Source organism: Gracilinanus agilis, chromosome 4, assembly GCF_016433145.1.
Source record: "Gracilinanus agilis isolate LMUSP501 chromosome 4, AgileGrace, whole genome shotgun sequence".
Lineage (NCBI taxonomy): Eukaryota > Metazoa > Chordata > Mammalia > Didelphimorphia > Didelphidae > Gracilinanus > Gracilinanus agilis.
This window is the reverse complement of record NC_058133.1, coordinates 288,823,963-288,836,527: the sequence shown is the minus strand read 5'-3', so window position 1 is coordinate 288,836,527 and position 12,565 is coordinate 288,823,963. Positions and strand designations below refer to the sequence as shown.

Here is a 12,565-nt window from a genome sequence, read left to right as displayed (position 1 = left end):
GGGATGTAGTCATTTAGCCGTGACAGATAGTCTTCACCTTTGGATCTTGGGACCGAAGGGACACTTGCCTGCTGTTATTCCATTAGGGAGGTGCTGTTGGAGGACCAGGTACCTTTCCTCCTCATACCCTAAGGCAAAAGCAAAGGCAATGGCAATGTAGGCTAAGACAGAGGCACCTTCTAGAAGATAGGCCAGGAGACAGATGGGATGCTTATCAGCTGATTTTTCTGCATCTCAACCTTGCAGTTGCTTTATTGGCAGATTCACAAGCATCCCAAATTAAAAAAACAAAACATTGTGGAAGAGAATGGAGGGCATACGAATCTTGACCCCAAGGCAGTCTTGGGCCCCCTCTCTGGAACAGGCCTTGGCATCTTTAAACCCTTTTAATTTCCTCATTTCTTTAGGTGGTCTCATTCAGTCCTGGACCTTTACCCAACCCTCTCCTCCCCCTGTTCTGGTTAGCATCGAGGGGCAGGATAGGCCCCCAACTCTCTGCCCTTATTACTGCTTGGCTCTTCTTTTCTGCAACTTCTCATCAAAGGTAGACCATGGTTGTTGAGTGTACCCCATGGTACAATAGATATAGAATCCATCTTTCTGAAATCTCACCCAAGAGAAAGCTCACCTTGTCTGTATGGTATCTTGGGACAGGCATCTTGAAATCTCTAAGGAAGTGGAAGGGAGCGACTCTTGAGTGGCCTAATGAGTACCACGTCTTAGCCAGCTTCAGGAACTTGCCTTCCTTTGGCGGTAAAGACTGGATTGAGTTGTTATAAGAAGCTGAGTTAGGTCGTTGTTAGGCATCTTAGGCAAGGTTGACCATTTTGTTCTTGATCTACCCTCCCAAAAAGGGCATGGCTCCCAAAAGAAAGCTCCCAAAAAGCTCTATAGGGGCTCCAAAGTAGTTGGATCATAGATGGACCTGGATTTTCAGTCACAGGGTTAGTTGGAAATTTTATTAGTTGGAAAGGGTATTACTCTGACCCTTCTTCTCCTTCCAGGACAAGTTTGGGAACAGGGAAGAGAATGGAACACTACTCCTAGGCTTTCCTTTGAAAGCTGGCAGGGTTTTATTGAGTGAGTATAGGCAGCTCTTCATCTCTGTGACCCTTGCAATGTTCTTGGTGCCACAGAACTGACAGAGGGTGGTTTCAGCATCAGTGAGACAAAGTGGAGAGCCTGAGGGTCAGCCCCGTCACCTACTCCCGGAGACGGTGGAGGACTCTTCTCCCAGACCAGCAAGCCATTAATTATTAGGCCAGTGACTTCTTAAGGCACCACTGAACTCTTACCTCATGTCTGTAATCCCTGGTACTTACTTGGTCCTGTCACTTGTTGCCAAAGTTGTCAGCTGAGGCAAACACTAGTCCTGCTGCCCACATAGCTTTGCCCACATTTTGTCCTCACATCCTCCTAGTTTCATAGGGAACAAGGGGACAGGTTTCTAGAAGATTCCATTGGGTTTCCAGGCAGGGTGGGATGTCTCAGATGGACTTAGCAGCCTGAGACATGATTCTTTAAAGGACACGTACATCAGGAGAAGCTGGGACTAAAAGCAGCGTCTAATGGCGCTGACTTGGGAGTTCTGCTTTAGAAGAGGGCAGCATTTATGTAGCTGCATTTGTTCATTACCCAGCAAATTCATTTCCGTGCAAGGCCTTGTTAGAAGACTGTAAAGGGGGCAGGTTTGATACCTCTACTTTATCCCTCATCTTTGAGCTTCTTGGGCAGGTCAGCCATTCAGTCCTAGTCCTTGGGAGAATAGGTGATGGATAGAAACCCATGAAGCCACTTAGCTCCCTGAACCAAAGTGCCGAGCCGCCGGGGAAGTCCCTGCTTTCATCCTTCCCATCCAGTCTGAGGCCTGCTTCTGCCCTCACTCCCCTGTGGGAATGGGAATGAGAGTCATCTACCTCAACCTTTGTCTTTCTCTCACTGGAGTTTCTTGGTTTTTGTAGCATCAGCATGTTAGTGAGCCCCCACCAGATAGGAACCCAGCTAGTTTGGGAGCATTTCCTTTGTAGCCCAGCACGTGGCTCTAGGACAGACATCTGTGCATGGCGTTCCTGTCTCTGTAGAAGGAGAGGTTTGGGCAGGGCAGCACTAGGAAAGTCTTCAGCTCCAGGGAGGTGGGAGAGGTCCGGGGGGAGAGGGGGGGTGTGTGAAAGAGGGCTGCTTCTCAGCTCTGGAAGTCCATCCTTATCTGTTTACAGTATTAGCTAGTTCAGCATCTGGACCAAATGGTTCCTGAAACCTTGATGTACTTGTCACTGCGTCTGCCGTCTCAGGCCTTGAAGCACTTGGGCAGAGCTCCAGAGTAAGGTCTGAATTCCCACTGTAGCTGTATCCAAAGCTTTCCTGTAACTCTCCTTGGAATTGCCACCTCAGGAGGGTTCCAGGTAGTGGGAGCGCGGTCTCTCCAGGTTTTTAGAGCTTGAGTCTCCTGGCAGAATGCCAGTCTGGATTTCTTCCAGATGCTTCAGTATCACTCATCTGCTTTCAATAAGGTATAGATGAGACCATTGGGTAGGCTTGGATCCAGTTGCTCCACTCTTGCACTTCTAGAATCTCAGTGTTAAAATCCAAATGGCACAGAATTTTTTGGACTCCTCTGGGGAGTAGAAGGTTTCTGAAGTGCATGAGGAAGGCAGGGAAGACGTCTCTGAAGAGGCTTCCTTCCTCAGTCCTCCATGCCTGATCTATGCCCTTAACTTATCCTTTATCCGGACTGTATCCTTCTTCCTGAGGCCATTGGACTTCAGGGGGTCTTGGCCTTTTGGCTAACCTTGCTGTTGAGGCTAGGCGATTGATCCACAAAGGGAAAAAATTCATCCTGCCCTCCTTGACCTTACTTGACATTCTGAGTGCCCAGTCATCCAAAGTCTCACCATTCTAAAGACTAAGAGAGACCCTTCCGTGGCCCTAACCCTCTCCCAGCCAACTCCCTTACCAGGTGGTCCATGGGTTCAGAGAGAGCTGTAAAACAAATATGGCAAGACCCTCCCTGTTTAGCACCTCCTTGTAGCAGTTGTGTAACCCTGGGAGTAGATGCTTATCCTTCCTGTATAACAAGTGCCTTACTTTGCCAATACATTCTTTTGGACCCTGATCTGTGTATGATAGAGAGCTCCCCTGCTAACATGACCGTGTGGTCTGTGTGCCTCCTGCGGACACTGTCCCTTGCAGTGACCATGGGGAAAAGGCTCAGGCTTCCTTGAGGGGTGGGGTGGCCTGGCTTCCTTGGTCTCTGTGCCTTTATTTTCATTGTTGCCCTAGAAGGTTTCTGGCCTTATTTCTTGGCTTCCTCACCCCCCACCCCCCGGGTTGATTTTAGGATTCTTCATAGAGACTGCACAAGTGTGGCAGCTTCTCTAGGTGTAGCAGGGGTTGGCGGGCCTGCCGCTAGCAAGCAATGGTCAGATGCTTCTCTTGGCATCATTGCTTCCCTTTGTGCCCCTCCCTACCCACCTCCACCGGGAACCCTCCTTGTCCTTTTGTGCCCACCCAGACACCTCCTTTTGTCACACATATAGCCTCATCTCTTCCTGATTTACTTCTTCATTCAATCCAAAGTCTAAAATCTGGAGTTTACTCTTCCCTTCCAGACACAAGTGTTAATTCGTAGACGTAGATGCCCGTCTTATAGAAAGCCAGATCGACGTGGTCCTTTGTCATAGAAATATTCTATTTAGTTCTGAATTCAGTGTTATCCATGTGTTGCCAGCAGTTCCCCTTCCCCCCACTTCTTCCGGGTTGTGCAATAACTCTCCCAGAACTTGTTAGTTTCTAGTTCCTTCTGTCCATTATGAAGCCCTGGAAGTTGGGAAGAGATGGGACACATAGGAGGAACCATCATCCTGCAGTGAAGAAATTCCAGCCATTTCCTCTCTAGCTGTGATTCTCCTTGTCCTAGATAGGTTTCTGTGGCTCTTTGGTAGAACATGTAGCATAATTGTAGAAATACATATTTTTAAAAACTTGTTGAAAAAAAAATCTTCATGAATGGGGCATTAATGTCTTCAATTTTGAACTTGGCATTTGGGAGTAAGGTTTTGACCTAGTATTCCTGGATGCACTGCCATCATGGCCTCCCTCTTGACCAAAAGGCATTCCAGGGTTTTGAATGGGATGGGAGAAGAGACTTCCTGTTCACAAGGAGAAATGGTTTTCAGTACACCCTAGGCACAGGTGGTCCTGCCCTCTCCGCTGGCTATATGCACTCAGCCCTTTCCTTGGGTGCAGTTGTGATGGGGGCAAATTGCAAACATCACCTCCCAGTCCCCATTTTTAATAAACAGCTGAAAGATGTGTAGAAGCTGCTGGTGCCCTGAGCAGCCCATAATGCAAAGGTGGATACATGGCCTTTTTTTTTTTTTTTAAACCTATTTTAGCCTGTTTATTTTATGGACCAAATTTCAACAAGGAACTCAAGGAAAACTGTACCTGCCATATTTATGCATCTGTGTAAAAGGGTTGTTTTATCTGTTTTTACTTTTGATGCAACTTTTTTCCAAATTCCTTTTCCATTGTTCCCTCACCAAGTTTAAAAAGTTACAGTTTTGTATGGATTTTTTTGTTGTTGTTGAAAATGTGCATTTTGAAACAAATGAGCAACAAAAATATTTTCTGAAATAACAATAAAAGGCATAGAATTATTGATCCTTAATGTCTGGTGTTCTTTGAGTTACGTTTACTTAACTTGAAAACTGATATCTATAATGGAATGAGATTTTGTTGGGGAAAAGCACAATTTATATCCCTCTCTAGGATTTATTTCTAGTTTTTCTTTTTTTTTTTCCACCACCAAGTTCCTACTAGATAACTTATCCAAGATGACTGACCATATAAACATCAGAACTAAAGGTACATCCTATCTTATTTTGGAGCTCAAATTGGAAGTTACAGTAAGGATTTTCTTGGCAATAGCTTGAGAGTGAACTCCAGCTGGTCACATGCTCTGAAATTCCTATCCAGTAATGGCTATTTCAAGTATCTGGATGTGAGAATGGAGTGGAAGATGGGTGCTGGATACGTGAACAATAATTCAACCAAGTGCCAGAATTGGTTGCTGAATAGACTTATCTACATGTTATTAAAAATGGTGGCCATAGGGGACCATTGGTTCTCAGCTCTGTGCTCTTTTCATTTTGGCCTGATGGGGAATGAGTACAATTAGATAAGTAATATCCCTAGCAAACAGAGGTGCAGAGGTTTCAATAGAAGCCTTTCATTTTATACATATATTCAATGTGGATTCTGCTAGGCTTTTCATAGGTTCATTTTCTTATTTTATCTAGATAACTTGGGGTTATACTCATTCTAAATAGTCTTTTTAATCTTTTGAAACCAACTCTGTTACAAAATGAGCTGTGGAGGGGTAGATCTGGGCCAGAACAGATGTCTTTGGTTTATCAGCTCTCAACTCTTTTCTATCAAAATAATTTCTTTATGCCAAATGGTTTTAGAGCCTTGTAAGCAATGTGGGCTGGTTATCAGTTTTCAGCACTAATGCGTAGAACCAGTATGCCATAAAACTAGGTTTTGGGCTGTGAAATTAACATGTAATCCTCATTCAGAATAGGAAATGGTATCAACACACCGAAACACCATACCACAACTATGGATTTTGTAAAGTGATAGATTTAAAAGTAGTATTGTCTTTCTAGAAGGCCTTTAGCCCACTGGTGGGGCCCTCACTGATTCCCTGCTCTTTCCACCATCATTGTTTGTGTGAAGTAGTACTCAACACTAAGCTTCAGTCCAGATTCCAGGCAAATGCTTCCCAGGAATGATGGTTTGTACAGGGTAATTAGTGACACTTTGTGGCTGCTTTGCTATTTAGGATTTCAGTAGGAAAAATGATTTGATCTGCCTTCTGCGGTTATTATCACTTGGCTGCATCCTATAAACCAAACAGAGGTGTGTGGGAGCACGGCCTCTAGAGAACTACCTTTCATGGAATGTGAAATTGTACCCCCATCCGGCTTTTTTTTTTTTTTAAAATCCATCTGATGGAGTGAGTCAGTCCCAACTTTTCAATTCCTGGTAAATTTCCCAGGGGGATTAGAGTATTTGAATAGTTCTCATCATATTCAAAAACTGACATATTTCCCTGAGGCATTTCTAGTCATTTCAGGGGACCTGTCATCTAGTGGGTCCTATTGTACAAGGCAGAAAAAATTTAGAAGAAAAATGTGAGTGAAGGGATGGGATGAAGAAGGGCTAGAATGGTGAAATCCCAAGTGCCAGGGAAATTCCAGAAGCCATAGGAAGATGTTTTGGTGATGACATCCAAGTCTTCCCACCTCTGCATATGTGTGTGTGTGTGTGTGTGTGTGTGTGTGTGTGTGTGTGTGTGTGTGTGTGTATAGATAGATAGATAGATAGATAGATAGATAGATAGATAGATAGATAGATAGATAGATAGGGATTGGCAGAAATAGAAAGTGATGCTAAGTTTGGCAAAAAATAATCATTACCCAAGAACTTACAAGTTCCAGTAGTTAGAAATAATTGGTGCCAGATCCCTTCCTTATTTCTTGTCCAAGCTACCCTAAAATCTGTTTCCTCAAAAGAATCTAGGGGTGGAGTGAGCTAATGGCAAATGCAGACCTTGTGTGTTATTTCCATGATCCCAAAGCATACTTCCCCCTAACGCTTCTTTAGCATCCCTTAGACTTGTGGTCACCACTCACCTCAAAAAGTGTATAACCAAATCTAAGAACCTCTTTAAGATCCATTCCAATTTCAGCCTCATTGATAGATTAAAGACTAAAATAAACGTCACTTCAGGAGTTCAGCATATGTTTCTAAGAAGGGCATGTGTATATTTAAGACATTCCATCTATAGAAAATCTCATTTAGTCTTCTCCTTATAGGTCAGGTCACTGTGACAAAGCTCTGACGAAGTCGTAGTATTTGATTCTGCCTTCTCCATGGGTACACATTCTGATTAACTGTAAAAGAACAAATGGAGTAGATGAGGAACGGGAAAGTGTATTTTGATCATTTGGGTGCATGTAGTAATGATAATCATTTCATATGTTTGCACTTTTCAAAGTCATCACAATAATTTAATATGAATGTGAGTCTATGGAAACCCTCTTTAGAAAGATTAAGACTCCCTAGCTTTGTGACCTTGAACAAGTCACTTAACCCCTATTACTTAATCCTTACTGCTCTTCTGCTTTAGAACCAGTACACAGTACTGATCCTAAGATGGAAGGTAAGGGTTTTAAAAAAAACAACGATTATGACTGCTTGATTCTTACAGCAGCCCCTCTGAGGTACATCAGTACACACTAGAATGCCCATTGTGCAGATAGTGGAAACAAGATTAGGAGAGTTGTTTGAGAATAGTTTTACGATTGCCAGGAAATTAACTCCTTCAAACGAAATTTTTGGTTGTCAATTAATCTTGGATTTGAAATAAAATTTAAATTTAAATTGGAAAAAAATTTTGTCCAAAGTAAAAGTAAGATGTTTCTCGTAACTTTATGTGAGTCCAGTCTCAGAAGTTGAAGCTGGAGACCTTGGTTCCACACTCTCTCCTTGTTTGGTGGTAGTGGCTAAATAGTATGCTGGATGTGAGTACAACCCTTTCCCAGGTATGTATCATTTCTATGTCTTTTTTCCTCTCAGTAAGTATTTATCATTCACTGTAATGTAACAAGTATCCTCTCTGAAAGGAGAAAAGTAGACTTTTAAAATTATTTTTGTTTTCTCAAAGAATCTATTAAACAACTTGCTCAACTGGATTTAACCAGTAGTTTTTGGCTGCCCATCAGATGCCACACTCCCGTCTAAGCTCATTGTTATTATCTTGGTAAGGTTAGGTATTTGTTGTCAATTCAGGGATGGCATAAGCAACTTCAGCTTCAAAATATACTTGGCAAAAGCTGTTAGGGAAGTCTGAAAGCTGTATAGGAGAAAGGAGATTTCAGATTATCCTCTCACAGGTTATGCCAAAATAAGTAACAAATGGATACATGACCAAGAAATACAAATGGTCCTCTCATGAACAAATTTAGAGAAACGTGGGAAGAAAAATCCCTATCAGATCTGTGCTTAGGAGAAGAGTTCCATGGCCAAAAGATACAGAGGATCACAGGAGATAAAATGGATAATTCTGATAATATAAAGTGCAAGAGTTTTTGGACAATCAAATCTATTAAAGCTAAGATTAAAAGCAAAACAGCTTGGGGGGGGGCATCTTTGTAGCCAATTTCTCTGATGAAATTTCTCATTTCTAAGATATGTAAATAACATTTCAAATTTATAAGAGTGACAGGCAGAGCTAAGATGGCCATGGAGTAACAGGAACTTTAGGACTCTCCTCCCAACCAGTCACTATAAAGGACAAAATCGGACCAGTAAAGGGGCTCTCCCGAGCGGTGCAGCCTTAAAGGTAGGCAGTATTTGGGAATTTTCATGCTATCAGGGGGCAAAACCACACTTATCAAAGCGCCAGCTGATCACCCCTCCCCATACCATCTGCCACACCAGAGTCAGAGCGAGGGCAGGGGCAATTCTCTAAACTCTCGGGGGCTGGCTGAGGGCACCACAGACTTAACCCTGAGGGCAGTGCAATGCCTTGACAGCGAGACTTGGGACCCAAAGCTGAAGAGCACAGAGCCTGGGCAGCAGAGCATAGAGCTTGGGCAGAAGCAAGGCTGGCCCCAGTGGAGGCAGCTGGGACTAGAAAAATAGCCTCAGGGCAAACCTCTTTAGAGTATGCTACACAAAGAACTGCCTGGACGTGTATCCATGCAAAGCCCTGCTTTTACGGGACAGAAGCTAAGAAACAATGTCCACCAACACACAGGAACCGCAATCCACAAGGAGCAAAAGAAATAAGCAGCAGCAGAAAAAGCTTTTGACACTGGATAATTTCTATGGAGAAAAAGTACAAAATATAGAAGCAACAGCAGAGCAAGCAAGCAAACTCATCCAGAAGTATACATTGTCGTTGTCCATGATTTCAGAGGACCCGTGATGAAACATACCAATTGAGAGATTTAGGGAGTTTTGCTTGGTTGTGCATACTTTTTTTATGTGTGTGTGTATATATATATATATATATATGTGTATATGTGTGTGTGTGTGTGTATATATATATATATATATATGTATGTATTTTTTTTTTTAAACCCTTGCCTTCCATCTTGGAGTCAGTACTGTGTGTTGGCTCCAAGGCAGAAGAGTGGTAAGGGTAGGCAATGGGGGTTAAGTGACTTGCCCAGGGTCACACAGCTGGGAAGTGTCTGAGGCCAGATTCAAACCTAGGACCTCCTGTCTTTAGGCCTGGCTCTCAATCCACTGAGCTACCCAGCTGCCCCCTTATGTATATTTTTTTGACCCTTACCTTCTGTCTTTAATCAATAGTAAATATTGGTTCCAAGGCAGGAAAGTGGAAAGGTCTCAGTGTTTGGGGTTATTTGACTTGCCCAGGATCACACAAGTAGGATGTATCTGAGGCGAAATTTGAACCCAGAACCCCACTCCTCCAGACCTGGTGCTCTATCAGTGAGCCACCTAGCTGCCTCTTATGTATACTTCTTAAAAGGAATTTTTCTCTCTCTTTTTAAATGAGGTTGGGGTGTGAGAGGGGAAAGAAAATAGATTTCTGTTAAAAAAAAATTTAATAGGTTGGGATAATTCTACAGATGTGGAACATTGCATGCGTTTTCAGGAGAGCTCACTCTATTGTTAGTTTTACTATGTTATAAGAGACCTCTCACAAAATGAGGGTAATGTGTAATTGTTACATAAAAAGAAAACCATCATAATATTTTTAACACATATTAAAAAGACAACTCTATTGGTGTGCTTTCAGTTTGTAATTCAAGAAGCCAGTTCTTTGGATCACATATAGAATCGGAACCTCAGCCTAACACCAGTTCTTTCCCAACCCGTGACACCTTATCTGGTATTCCCAAGTTTAGCTCGGTCCCTTCTCGATCCTGGCCTCTAGCACATACTGTCCCTAGTTAGGCTTCCTAGCTTATTTTGACTTTTAAAAGCTTCACATAAAATATCCTGTTTTTCTGGCTCTTTGTAGAACAATATGTATTTGGAAAAATCGGTAAGAAAGAGAGTCATATCTCTGAACTTGAAAAGAACAGCGAAGAAGGGTTAAAATGAAGAACACGTTCCATTCCATTGCAGACTGGCCCTAGAAGAATGAGTTTATGGTGCTGCCTCCATTCTTCCAGTTGGCCAGGTCCAACCTCCAATAGATGCACGGGCCACTGGACAGTTGTCATTTGCTACTTTGGTACAGAAACATTCAGTACTAGTAGGGAAGTCCAGAGACTGCAATGCCCTATCATTCTGTTGTGCTTAACCAATAGGCTATGGCCTCTCCCACACTTCATCCTTTCTCTCATTTGGGTCTACCATATTGAACTTCCAGCCACTCTATCTTGCTCATTCCCACATCCACAACAAGGGCAGGTGCTAATGACTCTTCACTCCTACAAACTGGCTATCAATGACCCTTTCTGCTACCTCCATAGGACTGAATTAAAGATAACCTTTGCCCCTCTTAGACATGACTTGATTTCCCCCAGAAAAGTGAATATTTTGAAGTCTTAGAAATTAACAGCAATACAGTTCTAATGGATATAAATGGTGATTTTTCTTAATACAGACCTGATTAATAAGGCAGTCATCAATTGGCAGGTTAAAAGTTTTGCAGATACCAAAGAATTTTTCTTTGTCCACAAATCCTGTTCTATCTTTGTCAAGGATTTCAAACGCTTCACGGATGGGGTTTTCAATTAAGATGTTAGCATCCTTGAGCCTTTCCTGGATCTGCTTTATTAGCCTTTCTATTTCATCCCTGTCCTCCTTGACCTCCTTGTCCTCCTTGTCTTTGGTGTCTTCAGCCTGTTCACTGTGGAAAGAGGAAGGAAATGAGTGAATATAGGATTGATAATTTTTTTTTAATTTATTTAGAATATTTTTCCATGGTTACATGATTCATGATTTTTCCCACCCCTCTTCCCTCCCCATTCCTGAGCTGACAAACAATTCCACTGGGTTATACGTGTACCATTGTTCAAAACCTATTTTCATTTTTTTTTTTTAATTTGTAGTAGAGGTGGCGATTTTTTATCAAAACTCCAATCACATCCCCATTGAACTACACAATCATGATTTTCTTCAGTGTTTCTACTCCCACAGTTCTCTTTCTGGATGTAGATAGCGTTCTTTCTTTCTCATAAGTCCCTCAGAATTGTCCTGGATCATTGCATTGCTGCTAGTAGAGAAGTCTACTACATTCAATTGTGCCACATGTATCCGTCTGTGTACACCGTTCTCCTGCTTCTGCTCCTTTTGCTCTGCATCAATTCTTGGAGGTCTTTCCAGTTCACATGGAATTGCTCCAGTTCATTATTCCTTTCAGCACAATAATATTCCATCACCAACATATACCACAATTTGTTCAGCCATTCCCCAGTTGATGGACATGCCCTCATTTTCCAATTTTTTGCCACCATGAAAAATGTGGCCATAAATATTTTTGTACACATATTTTTTCCTATTATCTCTTTGGAGTACAAACCCAGCAGTGGTATGTATGACTGGATCAAAGGGCAGGCCTTCTTTTAAGTCCTTTCAGCATGATTCCAAATGGCCCTCCAGAATGGTTGGAGCAATTCACAACTCCACCAGCAGTGTATTAGTGTCTCAATTTTGCTGCATCACCTCCAACATTTTTTGCTTTCCTTTGCTGCCATATTGGCCAATCTACTAGGTGTGAAGGTGGTACCTCAGAGTTGTTTTAATTCGCATTTCTCTAATCAGGAAGGAATTAGAACACTTTTTCATGTGCTTATTGATAGTTTCGATTTCTTCATGTGAAAATTGTCTATTCATGTCCCTTGACCATTTATTGATTAGAGAATGGCTTAATTTTTGGTAAATTTGACCTGGTTCCTTATAGATTTGGAAAATTAAAACTTTGTCAAAAAGTTTTGTTATAAAAATGTTTTCCCAGTTTGTTTCTTTCCTTATAATTTTGGTTGTATTGGGGTTTTTTGCACAAAAACTTTTTAATTTAATATAATGAAAGTCATTTTATATTTTATAATATTCTCTCTCTTGTTTGGTCTTAAATTCCTTTCCCATAAATCTGACAAGTATACTAGTCTATGTTCACCTAATTTATTTATTATTTCACTCTTTATATTTAATTCATTTACCCATTTTGAATTTATCTTGGTATAGGGTATAAGATGTTGATCTAAACCTAATCTCTCCCATACTGTTTTCCAATTTTCCCAGAAGTTTTTGTCAAATAGTGAGTTCTTGTCCCAAAAGCTGAGGTCTTTGGGTTTATCATACCTGTCTTGCTGAGGTCATTTATCTCTAAGTCTATTCCATTGATCCTCCCTTCTGTCTCTTAATCAGTACTATATTGTTTTTGATGATCACTGCTTTATAGTACAGTTTAAGATCTGTTACTGCTAGGCCCTCATCCTTCACTTTTTTTTTCTCATTATTTCCCTTGTTAATGTTATTCCCTTGTTATTCCCTTGTTCTTCCAGATAACCTT

At 41.8% G+C, this 12,565-nt stretch overlaps 1 protein-coding gene across 1 annotated transcript in view; it reads right to left on the bottom strand.

Annotated features, from left to right (window-relative positions):
• Window positions 1–6,887: 6,887 nt before the first annotated feature.
• EFHC1 (EF-hand domain containing 1) overlaps window positions 6,888–12,565 on the bottom strand; it is an 82,433-nt gene continuing 76,755 nt past the window's right edge. The window contains exons 10-11 of the mRNA XM_044673384.1: window positions 10,657–10,900; window positions 6,888–6,959 (exon numbers count right to left, since the gene is read on the bottom strand). Coding sequence (XP_044529319.1) covers window positions 6,888–6,959; window positions 10,657–10,900 — 316 coding nt within the window. The remainder of the gene's footprint in view (window positions 6,960–10,656; window positions 10,901–12,565) is intronic.